The following is a 24,265-nucleotide window of genomic DNA, read 5'->3' as shown; positions in this document are numbered from 1 at the left end:
TACGAGAGATTGCCGTATATCTTCGTCGCATGATAATTACAAATTTTCAACTCCGGCGATATAAACACGAAACGAAATAGTAAAAAGATAAACCCTTATAAAATAGATTATGATGTACACGTTTTTTTATCATTAGTTCTGGGTAGTTTGGTTTGAAAAGGATTTACATTAATCGAAATGAAGCATGATAGTGCCAAAATCATACCCGACATTCTGTCATACTCGGTGTTGCCAGACAAGATGTACATGGAATGGATAATGAAAAAATGAATGAAGTGGGCACCACGCGGCTGTAGAATTGGGTTTACGCCATACTTCAACTTCAACTTTTTATACAGTGTGCTTATAGATAGGGGAGAAATTTTGCCCATGCAGCAATTGAATTTCAACTGTCAGGGGTTTTTTTTCCATCCGAACGAAGCTAGACACTGTTCCTTATTGCCAGGCCCTGCGTCCTGCATCACTGACAAGTGGAAACCACGATGGAAAGTCCGGCCAACGCGGGATACTACATATAGATATGTAATTAACTATCAGTTGCCGGCGTGCGGCAAGATATAACGTGAAGTATAGTGAATGAAAGAATATGAAATGGGGTTAAACGTCCCGATTTTTCTGCATCAACCGGGCTGTAGAATTCGGGCATACGCCATACAATATTTACCCAATCCCGGACAGCAACTGAATTCCAATTGTCAGGTTTTGTTTATGCATGAGAGCCTTTACGCAGGATATTCTATCCGAAGGACTAGACACCATATCTTGCCAGACAAGAGAAACCACGCTGGGAAATGATATTATCAAAATTATTTAATGCAGTTGTACTTTTCCGTTTCGAACTGACAGATAGAAGGCCTACCAAACATAACAATCTTTACCAATTTTAACACAACAGCGCCATATCCATAAAACAGCAGAGCTGAGCAAGACTGCTGCATGGCCACCATAATGGATCAGTGATACTGCCATTTTCTTTTTGATAGAAAATATTACAGAATCGATATAACAACAGAGCCGTCAAAATACGATGGGAAACGAAGCCCCGTTAACCCAGTCCAACGGTACGTCTTAAAATCATTTTGAGTGAAGCTTGTATTATTACAGCACAATACTAGATCTTCAAAATCGAGCGAAATATTTTGATACCAGGATTGTGGGGTTAAGGGCTAGGAACCTTTAGTGTGCATTATTACAGGAGCAGGAGCTTCTCGGTATTACAGGAGGACGCAGCGCAGTGGACGCGCTTATTGCTAGCCCCGGATCCATTCACATGAATTGATATTTTTTGTTTATTTTTTGCAGTGTCTGTGTACAGGGCCCGTGAATTTCAACTGTCAGAGGTTCTTTTTCCATACTACCCGAACTGAGGTATGCTGAGTCATGTTTTTGTTTTTTTTAAAAATGTTGGTATAAAAAATACACTGTTACGTGATCGGAAAATATAAGAAACCTATACGGTGACTTTTCTGAATGTGGGTACCTGGTGGCATGGGTAAGATTAGAATCGAATTCTGTCAGTTCATTTTTTGGGGAACCAGTGGTTTCCAGGCAAGATACGCCCACATTTTGGTATACAGTAATAAAAAATACACTGTTACGTGATCGGAAAATAAAAGAAACCTTTTCTGAATGTGGGTACCTGGTGGCATGGGTAAGATTAGAATCGGATTTTGTCAGTTCACTTTTTCTGGGAACCAGCGGTTGCTAAGCAAGATACGCCCAAATTTTTCAAGTGATGGAGAGGGAACAAGCTAAACAAAAATGGGATTTTTTGTACAATCATGCAGGGACTATAATCCAGGAAGTTACGTTTGGATATGCACAAATAGCGAAAGGAACCGAGATCTTTGGGACATGAACATATATTTTAAGTTTTATCAAAATCTGATAAAAATTTGTAACTTCTAGAGGTTCCACAACCTTGATATACCATATTTTTACACTATTTGCATAAGAGGGGTGGCCATTTTGTCAGACAGTTTCGGTCTGATTTTCACGAAATTCGAACTCAACTGACATTAGGTAACGGTGCTACATTTAAACGTGTTTTTTTTTTAAATCGAATAAAAATTGCGAACTCTTGAGGGTCCACGGGCTTAAAACGTGATTTTTCGTATACAATCAAGGGCCATAATCCAGGAAGTTACGGTCCGATATACGCAAATATTGAAATAAACCAATACTTTTGGATTATAAACATACATTTCAAATTTCATCAAAATCGGATAAAAATTGTGACCTCTTAGAGTGTCCACAAAGCTAAAAACGTGATTTTTCGTACAATCAGGGGCCATAATCCATGAAGTTATTGTCCGATACATGCCAATATCGAAAGGAACCGAGATCGGATAAAAATTGTGACCTGTAGAGTGTCCATAAACAAATTGTGGACGGACGGACAGGGGCGACGGCATAAAACTGTGGCCGTATAAAAATTGGTAAATTAAAAAGTATAAAGTAATTGCTCTGGCCTTAGCGTCATGGATCCCCGGCCCGTCCTTGTTCCGTTTGTGGCTATCATCCGGGCCTATAATTATAATAGAACGTTACAATGGTCGCTCTAGGAGGCTGACTGGTATCCGATTATTAAAACCGAAACTGAAAGCGAGACTTTTACTTTCGTCTTCGATTCATTAGGCGCTAAAAATCGCGATTTTTTGTTCGACATATTGTCAATTTCGGACCTTTTTCCGACCAATGATGTAGAAGGTTTATTATAGGCTTGTCATGTCAATAATTGTCTAAATATTAATTTATATCATTTGATGCGAGAAATAAAACCCATGTAATAGGCAGATTTATAGCTCTTACATATAGTTGATCTTTAATTAAACATGTACATTATGTAAGAGTTAAATCTACCTATATTGCAGGTCTTTCTTTAATTTTAGGCCTGAAATGTTATCTAAATTATTAATTAGACATTAATTAAGTTATCCATGGACCTTATAATAAGGTCCATGACTTATCCAGACCACAATCAACTCTCGATGCCATCGCTAGCCTGCGATATTTAGCGGATTGGAATACATTTTTTTTAAAAATAATTAAACGTTAAAGTGGATAATCGAGAATTTGTTGGGGTTTTTTTTTTATCGTGAAATGAAATGAAATGAAATGGGGTTTAATGTCCAACTGTTCTGCTCCGGACTGGGCTAATGAAGACGGGCATAGGCCTTCGCCATAAAGTGTGATATGAGGGAAATTTTGCCCGGACAGCGACAGCGGCACTACAGCCTACTCTTATATCGAATTCCAACTGTCAAGGGATCTTTTACGTGCACGCCAATGTGTTTTTTGTCTCATCCGAACAACTAGACAGCTGTCCTTGTCAGGCCCTCCGTCCTGCATCACTGACAAGGGAGAACCACGCCGGAAAATCTGGATGAACTTTCTCGGCCAATGCAGGGATCGAACACCCGACCCGTTTTTTTCATCGTAGTATACTGACTTTAGTAATAATGATCGAGGCCAGCCTAAAATTCAAAAGCTAATATCTCGGTTCAGAGTGGAGCAATTTGACTGAAATTTTCAGCATAATATCGGTTCAGAGTGGAGAAATTTGACTGAAATCATATTCTATTTACGTTATCTATTTTTTTTAAACTATTATAGCGAGAACTGTCAACTCTTTATCTAATCTCCCATAATGCCCCTTTAGTATCATGTTCCTGAAGCAACGACTGCGAGTTTCACAACATCTTGATAAGATGTACGTAGTTAAAATGAGATCAAGCCTTCTATTGAAGATGCTTTAGAAAAGACACGGCACGGCCGGCACTGCTTTTTTTCATCTTCCATTTATTTACGTTTTAAAGTTTAAGGAATATTATTCTACTATAAGCTATATATATATATATATATATATATATATATATATATATATATATATATATATTAGCTAAAAAAAAAAAAAAAATAAAAAAAAATAAAATGTTATTTTAAACAAAATATAATTATGCTGTTATTGGGTGCCTATACGGCAGTGGCTAAATACCACGCTCGTCCCTAGTATTACTTCTATACAAATGTAACGTGGTACGAGATTTTGGTACCACGAACTTTATAATTTTGCTGATTTTACTTTATTAAAAGCAAATTTTGCAAATTACATTAATTATTTAATGAATTTCGATGTTTTATACTATTTATAGATGATATTTACACTTAATGTTTAATATAATCTAATTCAGACTGTCCATCGGTCGGTTAAAACATAGAAAATAATCGCCATTTAGGTACGGTGTAAAATTTATTGTAACCCATTTAAAAAGACCCTACGTGGTATATTGGACTACTGGGTAGATATGAAACAAAACGTAGCAGATAAAAACGTGGTACAATAAAATAGGATGATACGAAAGTGCAATGAGTTGATAAGCAAAAAAAAAAAACGTGGTATAGTAGAATCCAAGGCTGAGATAACAGTACCACGTTCGCTTACTGCTTCTATACAAACGAAACGTGGTACGCGACTTTAGCAAATTATGTTGATTATTTAATCATTTTGATGTTTTTATAGGCTATATACTGCACCCAATTTTAAAAAGTCCATACGTGGTATATTGGGTAGATATGAAACAAAACGTTGCAGGTAAAAAAAGGTGTATAATAAAATATGTGGATGATACGAGAGTACCGTGAGTTAATAGTTAATAAACTAAAGTGGTATAATAGAACCCGGGGCTGAAATAACCGTACCACGCTCGCCTTACTGGTTCTATGCAAACGGAACGTGGTACCAGACTTCGGTACAAAAAAAAAGTGGTATAATAGAATCCGAGATTAAGATAACCGTAACACGCCCGCCTTACTTCTGTGCAACGGAAACGTGGTATGCTCGCCTTACTGGTATAATAGAATCCAGAGCTGAGATAACCGTACTACGCTCGCCTTACTGGTTTTATACAAACGGAACGTGGCACGCGACTTCGGTACAAAAAACGGGGTATAATAGAATACGAGACCGAGATCATCGTACCACGCTCGCCTTACTTCTATGCAACGAAAACGTGGTATGCTCGCCTTACTGGTATAATAGAATTCAGAGCTGAGATAACCGTCCGTACTACGCTCGCCTTACTGGTTTTATACAAACGGAACGTGGCACGCGACCTCGGCACAAAAAACGTGGTATAAAAGAATACGAGACTGAGATAATCGTACCACGCTCGCCTTTCTGGTTCTATGCAAACTGAACGTGGTACGCGACTTAGGTACAAAAAACGTGGTATACTAGAATTCAATATGTATTGATCCAGATAACGAGACTGAGATAATCGTACCACGCCCGCCTTACTTCTATGCAACGGAAACGTGGTATGCCCGCCTTACTGGTATAATAGAATTCAGAGCTGAGATAACCGTACCACGCTCGCCTTACTGGTTTTATAACAGAACGTGGTACGCGACTTCGGCACAAAAAACGTGGTATAAAAAAATACGAGACTGAGATAATCGTACCACGCTCGCCTTACTGGTTCTATACAAACTGAACGTGGTACGCGACTTCGGTACAAAAAACGTGGTATACTAGAATTCAATACTAATCCAGATAACCGTACCACGCTCGCCTTACTGGTTCTATACAAACTGAACGTGGTACGCGACTTCGGTACAAAAAACGTGGTATACTAGAATTCAATACTAATCCAGATAACCGTACCACGCCTGCCTTACTGCTTCTATAAACTGAAAAGTGGTATACTCGCCTTACTGCTCCAATACAAATGAAAAGTGGTACGCGGCTTTGGTACCACGTGCTTTTAATTATAGAGATTTTACATTATTTGAAGACGATTTTGCAAATTGTGTTGATTATTTAATCCATTTTGATGTTTTATAGGCCATATTTACACTTTATGTTCAAATACATTACAATACAGATAGCCGATTGTTCGGTTAATAATCATACGGTTAATAATACTGGTACTGTGTAAACTATACCCTACTTAAACAGACTCTAAGTGGTATATTGGGCTTTTGGCTAGATGAAACAAAACGTGGCAGGTAAAAACGTTGTATAATAAAATATGAGGATGATACGAAAGTGCAATGAGTGGATAAGTAAAACACCAGCGGCTGCCAGGCAGGATACGCCCACATATTTTGAGAGATATTAGAGAACAAGCTAAAAAGAAAGTGATTTTTCCTACAATCAAGGGCCATAATTCATGAAGTTACAATTCGATATGCGCAAATATCGAAAGGAACCAAGATCTTTGGGTTATAAACATGCATTTTAAGTTTCATCAAAATCGGATTAAAATTGTAACCTCTACAGGGTCCACAACCTTGATATACCATATTTTTACTTCGCATACAAGCGGCGGCCACTTTGTCCAGCAGTTTTGGTTTGATTTTCAGGAAATTTGAACTCAACCTTTCTTATGGTGTTACGGTGATATATTCAACCGATTTTTAAAATCAGATAATAACTGTGACCTTCAGAGGGACCACAAGCTAAAAGAGGCGATTTTTCGTATAATCAGGGGCCATAATTCATGAAGTTACTATCCGATATGACCTCTATAGGGTCCACAAGCTAAAAACGTGATTTTTCGTACAAACAGGGGCCATAATCCATGAAGTTTCGATCCGATACATGCCAATATCGAAAGCAGCCGAGATCTTTTGGGGATAAACCTATATTTCAAGTTTCGTCAAAACAACCAGTTTCCTACCGAATTTTAAGGCCCTTTTCAGTCGAAATTCATGTCAAAGTGTCATGGTCATAATAGGATCAAATCGTTTTACAGGTCACAAGTTGACAAATTGTAGGCTACAGTTATCACAGCCTCGAATTAAAAGGAACGTGGTACCAAAGCCGCGTACCACGTTTCCGTTGTATACAAGCAGTAAGGCGAGTGTGGTAGTGTTATATCAGCCCCGGGTTCTATTATACCACTTTTTTAAACTATCAACTCATGGTACTCTCGTATCATCCACATATTTTTACACCCCGTTTTTACCTGCCACGTTTTGTTTCATATTTACCCAATCTACCATGAGTTGATAATTTAAAAAAAAGTGGTATAATACAATCAGGGGCTGAAATAATCGTAGGACGCCCGCCTTACTGGTTTATACAAACGGAACGTGGTACGCGACTTCGGTACAAAAAAAACGTGGTAACCGCGAGTATACCACGTTTCAGGTGTATAGAAGCAGTAAGGCGGGTGTGGTACGGTTATCTCGATCAGTATCGAATTCTATATTATTATGATTTTTGTACCGATGTCGCGTACCACGTTCCGTTTATATAGAACCAGTAAGGCGAGCGTGGTACGATTATCTCACCCGGATTCTATTGTACCACCTTTTTTCAACTATTAACTCATGGTACTCTCGTATTATCCACATATTTTATCATACCCCCTTTTCACCTGCCACGTTTTGTTTCATATCTACCCAATATACCATGTAGGACCTTTTAAAATGTGGTACAGCTCGTGGCCTGTAAAGACTAAAAGACTAAATAATCAACATAATTTGCAAAATAAGCCAAAGTCGCGTACCACGTTTCGTTTGCATAGAAGTAGTAAAGCCGCATACCACGTTTCATTTGTATTGGAGCAGTAAGGCGAGCATACCACGTTTCAGTTGTATAGAAGCAGTAAAGCGGGCGTGGTACGGTTATCTCAATCTCGGATTCTATTATTATACTGTACCACTATTTTTTAACTATCAACTTATGGTACTCTCGTATCATAAACATACTTTATTATACCCCGTTTTTACCTGTCACGTTTTTTTTTCATATCAACCCAATATACTACGTGGGGTCTTTTAAAATGGAGTACAGTATATGGCCTATAAAAACATCAAAATGGATTAAATAATGAACATAATTTGCAAAATAAGCCAAAGTCGCGTACCACGTTTCGTTTGTATAGAAGCAATAACGCGAGCGTGGTACTGTTATCTCAGCCTCAGATTTTATTATACCACGTTTTATTTACTTATCGACTCATTACAATTTCGTATCATCCTCGCATTTTATTATAACATGTTTTTATATACCACGTTTTGTTTCATATCTAAGTGGTTGAGACGCTGGCTCGCTAGCGTGGAAGTCGCTTGTTCGATCCTAGATAACTGACCTTATCTCTCAACCCTCCGTGTTTAAAAAAAACAAGCACATAAGCATATCGCAACGTTTTTAGCTACGTTCTCGTAGCTAGTTCGATCCCTGCATTGACCGAGAAAGTTCATCGGATTTTCCGACGTGGTGTAGGACGGAGGGCCTGATAAGGACATCTGTCTAGTCGTTCGGATGGGGCGAAAAACCGAAGTCCCGTGTATACATTGGCGTGCACGTAAAAGATCCCTTGGCATAATCAACACAATTTGCAAATTTTGCTACAAATAATTTAAAGTGCCCATAAATAAAAAAAACGTGGTACCGAAGTCGCGTAACACGTTCCGTTTGTATCTATAGCACAAGTAAGCGTGGTACGGCTATCGCAGCCCCGTATTCTATTACATCATATTTTTTTTTTAAATATCAACTTATGGTTCTTTCTTATCGTCCCCATATTTTATTATACCACGTTAATTTTTACCTGACACGTTTTGTTTCATATCTACGCCTATCTAATATTCCAATGTACCACGTAGGGGCTTTTTAAAATGGGTATAATAACGGTTACACCGTATTATTAACCGCATGCATCAACCGACCGATCGGCTATCTGTATCCTAATTTATTTTAAGATAAAGTATAAATATAGCCTATAAAAACATCAAAATTGATTAAATGATCAACATATTTTAAAAAATTAGCTATAAATAATGTAAAATCCCTATAATTAAATAGTAAGTGGTACCGAAACAGCGTACCACGTTTCGTTTCTATAGAAGCAGTAAGGCGAGCGTGGTATTTTGAAGCGTGGTATTTAGCCCCTGCCTAAATATACGGTACGCAAAACAATGATCTATCTAACTAAAAATTATAACCACCTTGCAGCGTGCATCTGGTTTGAAAAAGGTTATTTCGTTTTATTTTTGATATAAAATTTCAGGAAATCGTTAAGTTTCTGCCGCGTACACGAAGATACGACAGCTTCTGCTGTCAATGATCCACGATATAACACAATCTGTTTCATAATATATATAGGATTAAAGAGGCCTTAATTCTTATTCCTCTGTTTAAAATGACTGACCTTTATAAAGAACATATATGCATTCATTCAATCATTGGGCAATATCTCGTTCAATGTTTACTGGTCCGGGAAGAATGGTGTTTTTTAATTAATGTATACTCATTTACACTAACTAATGACTATGAAATATGAAATATTTTTTTAGCCAGATATACTCCAAAGAGTTATTTTTCTTATATACCGGTACTTCAAAAAGGTGTTTTTTTAGAATTTAATTTGCAGATGGAAAAAAGTTAATATCGCGAGCTCATTAATGAAGCGGAATCGACGTAATCCCTCTCATATATATCCTCAGCATACTAGATCGTATATTTCTATGCACCCTAGCGCATATCCAGCACTGTACTGTTAAATTGTTCAGTGTGGGCATCTAGCCGTATACTACAAGTCTCGGTCACCCAGAACCTCCTAGTCTTCGTAGAATATTTGTCTGAAGGATAGAGACTACACTGAATACACTTCCTCGTTGATAATGATATGAGAGCTTTCAAAATTTATCTTCCAATTTTTATTCAGATTTGTGATCAATATGGATCAATCTAATTCTACTGAATTAAAGAGTGGTTATTTATTTAGTATTCAGAAAGGGATTCTGGTAAGTTTTGGCAACATTGTGTAGTGTTGATTGAAAAAGTCGTCTGCTAACTGAGTGCTGATGTAGGTACTATGTATGTAGGGCCCCGGGTACTATAGGCTAGGCTATCATTACTGGTCACTACATCAGATATGATCAATGCAGCAGTTCACCTTCTCTTCAACAAGTTGAATCACCTCTCTATCACTATCATTATATTCTATTAAACAGCTAAATTTCAGTTTAGTTGACAGGTATAATAGGCTACACATGTGTGGAGACTCCTGAAGATCAAAATGACCCAAATATGTCATCTATAATATCAAATGTCTATAGGCCTACTTTTCCCATGAATTATTTTTACTATGGTTATTGGAAGGGCAGATATCCACAGGGCTGTGGTCGCACACTAGCTTTAGCAAACTATGTGATACAGAGAGAGCGAAATGAGGTTTAACGTCCACTCGACACAAGCTAGGTCATTTCGCGACTAACACATGGTTCAATTTAATTTCAATATTTGCTTCTGCCTAGGGGTCTTTAGCAGTGGGAGGAAACCGGAGGACTTAGAGAAAACCCACGAAGTTGGACACAGGTGACCCTACTCCTTGTCATGTACAACCGGGGAATCAAAACCACGGCAGTTGTCTCAATGACAGACCTTACGATACAGCACGTATGTGCTAACCATTCGGCCAATACCCCTCCCCTCTGTAAGTAGGATGATTGTGGGCATTGCAATGAAAGTAAGCAATGAAATTTTTGTTTATCAAGTTGACCCTTTCTACTTTTAACAATTAAAGGAGCTAAATCGCTAATATTTTGGACCTAGAAATTGGCACAAATGGGTCGCAACACATATAATAAAGTAATATGAATTTATATAACCTGTTTTACATTCAATCGAGTCCGTTTTACTGTGAATTGTCACCAGTTATGTTCGGCGAAATATGCCAGAAGTCTCAACCGCAAGTCAGTTTCAATTGGGTTAGTGTAAGCGGTTAGCTGGGAAGGCTTGGAGCCCAGGAACCAAGTGTGGGAAACCTAATTTTTCAGAATTTCGAGGTTGTTTTTGTTAATTAGTTATTTTTTTTTCTTGGTAATTAGTATCAAATTTTTTTTTTCTGTCTTATTTTTGGGTACTTTTCAGATTTTCGGGGGGTATTTTTCAGATTTTTTTTTTCGGTATATAGTGCAGCCCGATGAAAGCTAGTACTAGTGTATATGTCAAATCCAAATAATGTTAGTGGAAATATGAATGGGCAAAATTTTATTGCACAAACAATAAAATAATACATAATTGATTTTAAACTATATTAAGAGAAAAGTCTGCCCAGCATATAAATTTTAATATCAAATTGAATACAATATTTATATTATACGAATTCGTACAAAGAAAACAAATGTCTAAGGGTACTGTACTGAAGAAGAATGAAAGCATTTATTATAGCCTTAGTGCAAAGAAGCTGAAAAAGGAAGATACAGTAAACCTTTTATTCCTCATAATATAACAAATGTACAAAGTGTAATCTTAAGATGTTACATGTATATTGCCCATATGACAATTTACGAAAACAATATTTCTCTTCTGTTTATCAAGCTCCATTTATCAATACAATTTAATATACTAATGAATGGTGTATAGAATTAGTTGGCTGCTTTGTAGTTTGTTGTCCCCCGCTTTTCGAAGAAAGCAGGGGACTATTAAAATGGATTCGTCTGTCTGTCCGCCCGTCACACTTTTTGGGACACAATAACTCTCCTTCTAATTGACCTAGAATGTTCAAACTTGGTGTAGATGTTTATTAGGTCAATGCCTTGACAGAGTTTGAAGATGAGCATTTTCTGCTTAGGGTAAGCAGAGATAAGCAATTTGATTTGTTGATGCTTTGGGACACGGTAACTTTAGTTTTAATTAAGGGAGAGTGATGAAACTTGGTGTATAGTTTCATTACATCAATACCTTGACTAAGTTCGATAATGAGCATTTTCTGCTCAGGGTAAGCAGAGCGATAAGCAATTTGATTGGCCGAGACTTTGGAACACAATAACTCTCCGTCTAATTGATCTAAAATGTTCAAACTTGGTGTAGGTGTTTATTAGGTCAATGCCTTGATGGAGTGTGAAGATGAGCATTTTCTGCTTAGGGTAAGTAGAGATAATTTGATTGGTTGATGCTTTGGGACACGATAACTTTAGTTCCAATTAAGTGAGAGTGATGAAACTTGGTGTATAGTTTCATTACATCAATACCTTGACTAAGTTTGATAATGAGCATTTTCTGCTCAGGGTAAGCAGAGCGATAAGCAATTTGATTGACCGAGACTTTGGAACACAATAACTCTCCTTCTAATTGAGCTAGAATGTTCAAACTTGGTGTAGGTGTTTATGATGTCAATGCCTTGATGAAGTGCGAAGATGAGCATTTTCTGCTTAGGGTAAGCAGAGATAAGCAGTTTGATTGGTTGATGCTTTGGGACATGATAACTTTAGTTCTAATTAAGTGAGAGTGATGAAACTTGGTGTATAGTTTCATTGCATCAATACCTTGACTAAGTTCGATGATGAGAAATTTCTGCTTAGGCTAAGGAGCAATAAACATTTTGACTGGTCAAGACTTTGGAACATAACAACTCTGCTTCTAATTGAGGTAGAATGTTTAAACTTGATGTAGATGTTCGTCTTGACTGAGTTCAATAATTAACATATCGAGCTAAAGCTAAGCAGAGATAAGCAATTTCCTTGGTCGATGCTTTGGGACAAGATAACTTTGATTCTATCTGATAGAGAGTGATGAAACTTAGTGTATAGTTGATAATCAGTTTGATTGCTCGATACTTTTGAAAAAAATAGATGTGCGATTAATTAATATGTGTCATCTATTTATTTGGGGATTTTGGCGGGGAAGATCAGCCTCACTGTTGGCTTGTGATCACATAGTTTGGATGTTTTTGACAATTTTGTAAGATTTAAAATTAGATTTTATAATTTTTACATCGATCAGCTGCCCCTCCTGGCGTCCTTCCTCCCTGGCTCATCCGCCTATGGAAATATTTTGTGGACAGATTCTGTACATCATAGGTCTATTGTTTTGTACATGATACAGAAGTTAAGATAGGCTGAAGTGCAATCTATGAGACTTTTGAACAGTATAGCCTATCATATAATGCACGATATGTAAGTAAGGAACATTCGTGTAAAAATAGTGTGTGACTTGGAAAATTATGAGTAATGAGTTACTACAGCGACAAGTTCGAAAAAAGCGACAGGTAGATTTTTCTCAAAATCCCACAAACCAGTTTTGAAAAAGTGGACAAAAAACAGGGTCATATCTATACAACTCTCCCAGGGCCATTAACCAAAAGGATTATGACCATTGTTTCACTTTGATGAACCTTGTGAACTCTCGTGCGGCAAAAGTTATCATCCGATCTGTATGAAATTTATATGCTTCATTTAAATTAGTGAAATGAAGAATCCTATTGAATTTCAACATTTCCATTAATTATGTCCAGAGTTATGGCCCTTGTTTCACCTTGTGAATGCTCGAACACCAAAAGTTATCACCTGATCTGTATGAAATTTATATGCATCATTTAGATTAGTGAAACGAAGAAGCTTACTGAATTTCAGCATTTTCCGTTAATTACGTCTAGCGTTATGGCCCTTGTTACACTTTGATGAACCTTGTGAATGATTTAACAAGAAAAGTTATTATCTGATCTGTATGAAATTTATATGCATCATTTAAATACATGTCCAAATTATTTCTGGTATATTTTTCAGGGTACTAAAGCAATTAAAAAATGGTGTAGTTTACATGTATTTACAACTGGAATACCTAGCTACCTGCAGTTACACGACTCCAAAGAAAAGTTATCTAGTCCAAAAACAATAGACTTGGATAAAATAGTTAGTGTAGAAAAACTGAAAACTGAGCAAGGTTTTGAAGTATGCATGAAAAAAGAAAAACATATCTTCCGGTGTGAAGACTCAAACGAGGAAGATCTATGGATACAAGCGTTAAGCAAAATACTAAGATTAAAAACATCTGAAAAAGTAGGAGATCGAACTTCAGTGATTAGTCGGAATGACGACTCTATTATCCTCGATGATAATATGTTGTATGAATCTTTAGATGCTCGTAAGTAATTTATAAGTATCCACATTTTTATACGCCCACATGGAAATGTGGTCCTATAATGCCTTCGCCTGACGCCCACGTCCGTCCGTCTGTGGTCCACAGTTTCTAGTGAATACTCTACAGACTACATTTATCATCTGATTGTTTTGAAATTAATGTATGTTGTTTACTTTAGTGAGATGAAGAAGTCTATTTAATTTCAATAATTTCTGTTAATTTGTTCTGGAGTTATGGCCCTGGTTTCACTTTGTTGCACCTTGTGAACGCTCTAATGACAACATTTATCATCCAATCTATATGAAATGTATATCATTATTTATATTAGTAAAACGAAGAATCCTATTGAATTTCAGCAATTTCCAGTAATAACTTCTAGAGTTATGGCCCATCTTTCACTTAGTTGAACCTTGTGAACGCTCTAACGACATAAATTATCATCCGATCTGTATGAAATTTATATCATTTAAATTAGTGAAATGAAAAAACTTGTTAAATTTCAGCAATTTTCGTTAATTACTTCTAGAATTAAATCACATTTTTCAGTTAGTAGAATCTTGTGAACCCTCAAACGGCGACAATTATAAACTGATTTGTATGAAATTGTCTTGTTAATGCTTCCCATTACCTACAAAAGAAATGCGACAACCCTTGTCGACCATTCATATGAATTAGCTACCGTGGACATTTTATTGTTGCCTGGAAACCTAATCTTATTCAATTACATCCTGGTGAGTTCAGATTTCAAAGCGAATTTCTCGGAATTCAATAATTTATAGGTTACTTTACTTAAATATAGATTGTGTGTATGTATTTTAGTTTGCAATCATGTTAAGTCTGCTGATTGTCATTTGCATTTTTCGGACATCTAATCTTTCACAGCTCAGACAGTATATATATCGCCACTTTTATTTTCCTGTCAAATCAAAGAGAGCTAGTCATAAGCATATGCACTTTTACCATTTTTTCTGGTTCTATTTTTTAGCACCAATGTTTCGTGTGACGATTGATATGAACGAAACAGCAGAAACATGCCAACTTCAAAAAGATAAGATCTATTTCCTGGCTGTTAATAAATATAATATAGCATTACTTGACTATCCATCAAAAACAATTTTATATCAATGGCCATACCAATACATCAGGCGATTTGGAAGACATGCAGGACTTTTTCTTATATTTTCTGGAAGAAGATGTCCATCTGGAGCTGGAGAATTCAATATAATTACTGATGAAGGCGATGCCATTTTTGAATATATACGAAAATTTACACAGACACAACGTAGTCAAGGAATGGATGAAAATCAAGACTACCAAACGGACGCAGCGGCCTTCAAGAAAACTCAACCCAAATCAGCTATGACAGTATCTTCTAGTGAACCTCCCAGTTTACCACCGCAAATAAAGCAACCAGTTAAAACAGAGATGCCTTCAGAAGCCACAACGGGAACAAAGTCTCAAGATAGGGTGAAAAAAGCCTTGATATTGTCATCTAGCAATTCATCATCAGCTGTGAATGAAGATTTTAAACATGAACTTGGTGAAAAATTGATCAAACAATCCCCTAGTGTAGATGAAACCAAGCCAGTTTATAAAGGATCAATTGAGAACAATTTTGTTGGTGAGGCCCATTGTACTGATTTTCAGGCCACCGCCACAAATCCACAAGGTAAAAAAACTACAAAAGTGATTAAGAAAGATAAGGAACGTGAAAAGAGAGAGGAAAAAGAGAAAAAAGAACGTGAAAAACAAGAAGAGAAAAGGTTAAAGGAAGAGAAAAAGAAGGATAAGGACAAGAAGAAAGGAAAAGATAAGGCAGCACCACCTCCAGTTAAGTCAAAACCTGACACCCATGATCCATCACCAGTATATGAAGAAATGGATGAATTAGCTGTTTCCAGACACCCACAACCTACACGTGCCAAAGCTACTCCAAATCTTTATGAGGATATTGATGATGGTGGGGTACGAGCCTCTGGGGCCTATGCAGAAGCATCCAACAGAAAAGTCCAGATTCCAGCTAACGAAGGAAATGGAAATTTTTACAGTAATCCTGAGGATGTAGCAGGGGATAAATCACAGGAAATAGTAACCTACGCAGAACCAGAAGGAAAACGCTCTGATGCTTGGCGACAATATGGTGGAAAAGAAGATGATGATGGTCATGTTGAAGATTATGTTAATATCAAAATGACTGCAACTGAGTTTGCAAATTACAATGATAAACAATACCCTGTTCAAGATGATTATGAAGATGAGACATATGATACTTTCAGTAATAAAACAACTTCAGTAGAGACAGAAAATATTTATGGCATGAGTTCAGGTAAAGTACTTCATGCTCATTCAGCTTCTGGGGGATACGAAGAGGCACCAATTAAGGTTTCAGTAAAATCTTTGTCTGATTTTAAAAAGCCTGTTCTAGTTTTAGAAGGCACTGAATATCTAACAGAAAGCACAGATAACTGAAATTGATATTTGAAATATTAAAGTTGGTTGCCATTAAACACAAGTATGATTATAATGATGCCTCATAATATCCTTTTCGGCAAACCAAAAGGTGAAATTTTCCCGACTAAAGGGCAATTAGACTTTCAGTCCATACATATACACAAGTAGTCTGGTCAAAAAGCAGACTGGACAAGCTTTTTTTAAAAATTGATCAACCCTAATGTAATTTATAGGCCTACTATTATAACCAATACTGTCTAGCCTGATTATTTTTCATTTAATCACTTTTTGGCCCTTAACTTTTATTGTTACTTTGAATGAGGAAAATGAGACTTTACAAGACAAATATAGAAAAATAAGTTTATCTTGTTAAAAAAAAAAGTGTACTAATTAGTTCTACTGAGATATTTGGGACTAGCTGCTACTGATCTTTTTAAAAACAGGCGAGGGGTGGATGGCCGAATGGATAGCCGAATGGTTAGCATGTGCACGCTGTATCATAAGGTCTGTCATTGAGTCAACTGGCGTGGATCCGATTCCCCGGTTGTACGTGACAAGAAGTAGGGTCGCCTGTCCAATCTCATAGGTTTTCTCCGGGTCCTCCAGTTTCCTCCCACTGCTAAAGACCCCTACCGCAAGCAAATTATTGAAATAAAATTGAACCATATGTTAGTCCCAAAATGACCTAATTTGTGTCGAGTGGTCGTTAAACCTCCATTTCTATTTGTCTGTCTGTTTAAAAACAACTATCCGTAATTAATATTTCGGCAGATTCAAGTTCATTCTAACTTGAATATCCCTGATGTAAATATAGTTATGCAAAATTATCAATGTTGGACTGGGTTTCTCCTTGAAGTCTGTTCTTGATCCTATTTGAACTGCTTATTAATACTGAGTGCTTACAAGGAGTAAAAATTTGAGTAAAACCTGTTTGAAATGTGATTTAAATAATAAAAAAAGGTAATCTCGACTTCTAACGATATTTATGCAATTTTAACTCAAATACTTATATTTAATGGCAACAAGAAAATGGTGCTTTGTTTTCAGTTTTCTGAAAAATTATATTTATAAATAAAGACTAATGTTTGTTTGATGTTCTGCATGCAAATTAAACAAAGTATTTTAAATATTACTATACAAAATAACTCATGCAGCTCGAGTTATGAACCGGTATGTAGGCCTTTTGGGCCAATACAATCATGTATGTATTATGTATTATAGTATTATATAGGATGCTTTTAATGTGGTGATTTTGGTTTAAGAAGAATATCATGATTGTTATTAAAAAATAATCAAAGATTTTGGGGATAAAAAGTGCAAGTCCCATTTCAGGTTTGAGTAAAACAGTAGGCATGTTAATAATGGTCAAAATAGTGTTGATGGTAGATTAATGAAATGAAATGAAATGGGGTTTAACGTCCTACTGTTCTGCTCCTAAACTGGGCTAATGAAGACGGGCATACGCCATACAGTGTGCTATGATGAGGGAAATTTTGCCCGGGCAGCGGTAGATTAATGTATAATATGTCATCCTTTGAATGCGGTGAAATCATTGAGTCAAGTGGCATGGTTTCAATTCCCATTGAGTCAAGTGGCATGGTTTCAATTCCCGTTTGAACGTTCCACAGATCTTGTGTAGTTTCCGTGACCCCATAAATGTTACCCTTCCACAAAGACGTGCCAAATGCCCAAATATGGCATTGATTGTTAATAAATTTCTATGAGAGTTTGCCGAAAACGGCTTTATAATGGACCAAAAATACATATATTATATATTATAAGGTCCATTGCTTTATCAACTATTTATTTGTTTATATAAAAAATGAATTTAAAAATAATCATTAACTATGAGCATTTAATGGAGTCCCCCCCCCCCCTTTTTTTTTTTAGAAACATTGTTTAAAGCCATATGACTTCATATTCAAAATAATTATGTTTCTATATAAAAGACATTGTGCTTTGTTTTAATATGTTTTATATGCTTAACTATTTTGTGGAGGTATAATTGTGATAAGGTAAAACTAGGGGTTGCCATGCAAGAGATGGACAGAAAAAGCTAAAAATGTGTGAATATAGAAAGGAAGCAAGATCTTTGGGTTATAAACATACAGTTCAAATTTCATCAAAATAGGATAAAAATTGTGACATCTAGAGTGTCCACAAGCTAAAAACATGATTTTTAGTATAATTAGGGGCCATAATCCATGAAGATACGGCCCTATACATGCCAAAATCGAAAGGAACTGAGATCTTTCGGATATAAACCTATATTTCAATTTTCGTCAAAATCGGAAAAAATTGTGAGAGTGTCCACAAGCAAAATGTGGAAGGATGGACAGGGGCGACGACAATATTTGTCTCATGAAAATGTGGGCGTATAAAAATACACCAAAATATCTTCCTTCAAATATATTAAGTCTTCCTTGCACTAATCTAAATTACATTTATGGCAGGTCCATTTATGTATTGTTACATAAAAGAGTTGATATAAAATATATGATTCACTATATAATCTAAAGCTTGACAATATCAGTTTTGTTTTTATTGGAGAGGATGTATTTGTTCACGATATATAGTAGTTAAATGTTGAAGCAAATATCTTTGTCGTAAAATGTTTCTATAGTACTTTCAAACAACTGACAACTGTTATCGCATTTGTCCATACTTCCTGCTGAATAACATGAAGTGAGTTTGTTGAATTAATATATGTAAGGTTTCCCTTGCATCAGTGATCACTCTTGTTCACTCATACACCCCCCCCCCCCCACACACACACACTGCCCCCTTACATCCTTACATACACCCGTTGTCTACAGCTCAGGTTAATTGGTTTCCCATTATAGTTAATACTTTGATCTTTATAAATAATAGGATTTCCCTCTTTTATTTAAGCCTGTAAGAGTTTCTGCTGTTTTGGTTTAGTTGTAAATGGCCCCTTAATCAAAGGTGTTAAGTTTTAATTGTATTGCTAATTTTTGTTGCATATTCATATTCTGTATATATTTGTCTACTATTCACATATCTGCTTCATTTGCTTGATAAAGACAAGAGTATTCTCGTCGAAATGTCGCTTAGTATTAAACTCAGAAATTGTCTATCCATGAAATTGTACCTGGTGTTAATATGTTCAATTACTAAATGCCAATCAAAGAAGACAAGGTGAATACATGTAAGAGAAGATTACCATAGTGGATGTAATATCTGCTTGGGTACTTAAAGATGCATTATGTAAGATTTAGATAAACAGCTGGCCATTCTTGCGATAATAGTTCAAAAATAGATAATGAAAAATGAATATATTAAAAATTTCATTCAAATTACTTTATTCTGAGTGAAGTTATCACTGTTTGAAGTTTTGACAAGATGTGGCTTAAATTATGTAATATTTTTATCGTAACAACTTTACTTGTTATTCAAGACTTAGCCTTGATTCTCCATTTTTATACGCCCACATTTTCATGTGGATGTATTATGCCGTCGCCCCCGTCCGTCCACAATTTGTTTGTGGACACTCTACAGGTCACAATTCTTATCCGATTTTGACGAAACTTGAAATATAGGTTTATCTCCAAAAGATCTCGGCTGCATGTATCGGATCTTGGCATGTATCGGATCGAAACTTCATGGATTATGGCCCCTGTTTGTACGAAAAATCACGTTTTTAGCTTGTGGACCCTATAGAGGTCACAATTTTTATCCGATTTTGTTGAAACTTGAAATGTAGGTATATAGCCTAAAGATCTCGGCCCAAAATTGACAGACAAAATGGCCGCCGTTCGTTCTCAAATAGCGTAAAGATATGGTATATTAAGGTTGTGGACCCTATAGACGTCACAATTTTTATCCGATTTTGTTGAAACTTGAAATGTAAGTTTATAACCCCAAGATCTCTGTTTCTTTCGATATAGCGCATATCGAACCATTACTTCCTGAATTATGGCCCCTGATTGTACGAAAAATCGCATTTTTAGCTTGTGGACCCTATAGAGGTCATAATTTTTATCCGATTTAAAAAAACGTATTATTATATCACCGTTACACCCTAAGGACGACTGAATTCGAATTTCATGAAAATCTGCCAAAATTGACAGACAAAATGGCCGCCCTTCATTCTCAAATAGCGTAAAAATATGGTATATAGAGGTCACAATTTTTATCTGATTTTGTTGAAACTTGAAATGTAAGTTTATAACCCAAAGATCTGGGTTCCTTTCGATATTCGAGCATATCGGAATGTAACTTCCTGAATTATGGCCCCTGTTTGTACGAAAAATTGCGTTTTTAGCTTGTGGACCCTATAGAGGTCATAATTTTTATCCGATTTAAAAAATCATATTATTATGTCATCGTTACACCCTAAGGACGGCTGAGTTCGAATTTCGTGAAAATGGGCCCAAAACTGACAGACAAAGTGGCCGCCGTTCGTTCTCAAATAGCGTAAAAATATGGTATATCAAGGTTGTGGACCCTATAGAGGTCACAATTTTAATCCGATTTTGTTGAAACTTGAAATGTAAGTTTATAACCTAAAGATCTCGGTTCCTATCGGTAACTTCCTGAATTATGGCCCCTGATTGTACGAAAAATCACATTTTTAGCTTGTGGACCCTATAGAGGTCATAATTTTTATCCGATTTAAAAAAAACATTTTATTATATCACCGTTACACCCTAAGGACAGCTGCGTTCGAATTTCGTGAAAATCGGCCCAAAATTGACAGACAAAATGGCCGCCGTTCATTTTCAAATAGCCAAAAAATATGGTATATCAAGGTTGTGGACCCTATAGAGGTCAAAATTTTTATCCGATTTTGTTGAAACTTGAAATGTAAGTTTATAACCCAAAGATCTTGGTTCCTTTCGATATTTGCGCATATCAAATTGTAATTTCCTGAATTATGGCCCTTGATTGTAGGAAAAATCGCAATTTTAGCTTGTGGCCCCTATAGAGGTCATAATTTTTATCCGATTTAGAACAAATTTAGGACAGCTGCGTTCGAATTTCTTGAAAATCGTCCCAAAACTGACAGACAAAATGGCCGCCCCTTGTTCTCAAATAGCAAAAAAATATGGTATATCAAGGTTGTGGACCCTATAGAGGTAGGAAAAATTGTAGGAAAAATCACTTTCTTTTTAGCTTGTTCTCTATCCATCTCTCGAAAATGTGGGCGTATCCTGTCTGGCAGCCGCTGGTTAAATTAAACCATTAAATGGTCTAGCGAGTATAGGCTTGTCATGTGAATAAATGTCTATATATAACATTTGAAGCCAAAATAAGCTCTGCAATAGGCCGATTTAGCTCTTACATTATGCATCTTTACAATGACAATTATTGGAGTCAGGAATTTTAATAATTCAGAATATTAATAATTATATAAGTTATTTTCTATCTAATCCTTGATAGGTTTAGAATTTTACTATTAAAGATACATTGTCCCAAAAGTAACTATTGGGTGGTTATTACCAATAAAAGTATGGCAAATTTGGTATATATGGAAAGTATTGTCACTCAATCCTACTAGAAAAATACTGGATTACCCGAAAAACACCCATGGGCCAAGCACTGGGCAAAAATGTCACGGTATCAAACTGGCAACTCGACTATTGTCTGCCAGCTTATTGTGTGCTAGCTTGACTGAGGGAGTGGTTGTTATTTCTTGATCAAATGGTTTGGGCGGTTTTGGGAACATTGAGAGGCATCAAGGTACAAAAGACTCTGCAATTAAACAGCAGAAAAGGGAGTTGACAGAAAATAATTAAGAATTTACTTAGGTCTCAATATGTTACTATGTATGATAAATGGACAGTAAGTAACGAAAAATACATTCTGATAAATGGCCCCTCCCTTTGTGAATTGAGCTGACAGGCATGGCGTCTAACAACAGTTTATTTATAGCTTGCGGTGTCTCCCGACGAATACAAAGTTTTGAGAGGGATTTGATGCAAACTTTTGAATTAGTTTGAAAATGTTTAGGTCCAAATATATCATTAAATCAACAGTTTGTACTATAAGAATATTATTAACTTAAACAATACAATGATAACTTGCCAGGACAAGTCATCAGCTTTGTCTTCCATAGTGCATCACATTGAGCTTTACGACACATGTGTTAGTTCCTGCTGGCATGTCCCTTTATAAATAGAGCTTGGTTGCTCGTGGGTATATGTTTTGTTAGAACATATTTTCTGTGAACAACAATTTAAATTATTCAGAACCTACATGTATATTCTTTAATGGAGGGTCAAGATTTAATTCACAAATCTGCTATAAAAGTGGACATATCTTGCATGGCAACCACTTGTTATTTATTTGTGTTGATATATTATGTTTCAATTACTAAATGCCATTCATAGAATGTATATTAGAGAGGTTTTGCTACTTTACATTTACACTTACATTTAGATGGTTAAAGATCATCAGTTTTTGTGATGTATGACGTGAAGCGCACATCATAAAAGTGTGTCCGTCGGATAGCAGCCTCCATAACTGTAAGTTAACAACACTTAGCTAAACCTTGTTTAATTTCTATTATCCAATCCATAATTTTTTTCTGAATCGTTGTTTTCACAAACTAAATAAGAAGAGGCTGAGACAAAACGTACATCTAATGCCTATCGAGATCGTGGATCAAGTTTGTGCACCACCTACTAAGTGTAACTGTAAGTGTGAATTTAGCGAAACATCATAATGTACAGTTTCAACTTACACTTATGTAAATGTAAATGTAAGTGTAACTGTTAAGTTGTGAAACCTCTCAAATTTATAAGCTATCATGTTGATTATCTGCTATATCATTATCAGTGGTTTCCAAACAATATGCCACACAGTGATGTAATTATACTTCCCAACCTTCTCAAAAACCATCAAGCGCATGTTACTCATTCATAACTTTGTTCTAGAGTATTCAAAGTACGTACATTTTTTTTTATATTTTTTATTATCTATATTTCATTTTAATGAAGATTTTTCAAAATTTATGTACAACATGCGGCAAAATAGTTTGTACTTCTTCTGAAATGTGCCAAGAGTAAATCAAGTTTGGGAATAGCTGATAAATAAAGAAATAGATGAGTTATATTTCTGCTTTGATTTTAATGCAGATTTGTTTTAATCCAATTGTTCTATGTTAAAAACTCATTCCATTTTTTTTTTATGATTGTTGAATTTTTATAGTAAATTCTATATTATTTTTGTTGTATGTTAAAAATATTTTTAAATGAATTATACCATATATATTTGATATTATTTTGAAATTATTACATATATAAAATATTTTTTGAAATGAATAGATGATCACAATTGTAAATTATATGCCTACAACTTACGTGTATATAAATATATAATGTCTATTTATTGTTGTATTGCTTACATAAAATTAAAAAAGAAATGAGATTTAATGTCCTACTTTTCTGCACTGACTGGGCTAATGAAGATGGGCATACACCATGCAATGTCCTATGAGGGAAATTTTGCCCAGACAGTGGTAGTACGGCCTACTCTTATATCAAAATCCAACTGTCAAGGGGTCTTTTACGTGCACACCACATATCTCAGCATACACCGGGATTGACACCTCCGGGCTAGCGAGCAAGTGTCTTACCCATGGACCCACCGTGGCACCCAATAAAATTAGAATACATGTGTTCTTGTTTTATATAATACTTTATATTTATTTAATTTAGAGTGAAATTATTTGTAATTAATTATTTAACATTTAATAAATGAAACAAAATCAAAATACATATCCGAGATAATGTTCCGACTTGGATTCAATTGGATTTAAAACAGGCCTATCATTAAATATCCATAGACTACAAAATGATGATGGGCTTATTCCATAGCGGGCAGCATAGATTGATGAAATTTCAATTCCACATATCTTTTTAAATAATGAATGGAATCGAACCATTATTGGACTGATATTCCTATTAGAGA

The 24,265-nt window shown here is 35.7% G+C and overlaps 1 protein-coding gene across 2 annotated transcripts; it reads left to right on the top strand.

Annotated features, from left to right (window-relative positions):
- The first annotated feature begins 9,622 nt into the window (after window positions 1-9,622).
- LOC126816382 (docking protein 1) lies at window positions 9,623-23,679 on the top strand. Of its 2 annotated transcripts, XR_007678326.2 has the most exons (4): window positions 9,623-9,759; window positions 13,525-13,882; window positions 14,865-17,585; window positions 17,663-23,679. XR_007678326.2 is itself a non-coding variant. In XM_050542846.2 (3 exons), exons 1-3 carry the CDS (start codon window positions 9,694-9,696, stop codon window positions 16,346-16,348), a joined length of 1,908 nt encoding a protein of 635 aa, XP_050398803.1. In that variant the 5' UTR covers window positions 9,623-9,693; the 3' UTR covers window positions 16,349-23,679. The 2 variants fall into 2 exon arrangements, 1 of the variants encoding a protein (XP_050398803.1); XM_050542846.2 differs by having other exon boundaries at window positions 14,865-23,679.
- The last annotated feature ends 586 nt before the right edge of the window (window positions 23,680-24,265 follow it).

Source organism: Patella vulgata, chromosome 3 (genome assembly GCF_932274485.2).
Source record: "Patella vulgata chromosome 3, xgPatVulg1.2, whole genome shotgun sequence".
Lineage (NCBI taxonomy): Eukaryota > Metazoa > Mollusca > Gastropoda > Patellidae > Patella > Patella vulgata.
Note: the sequence above shows the minus strand (reverse complement) of the source record. Positions and strands in the feature narration are given on the sequence as shown.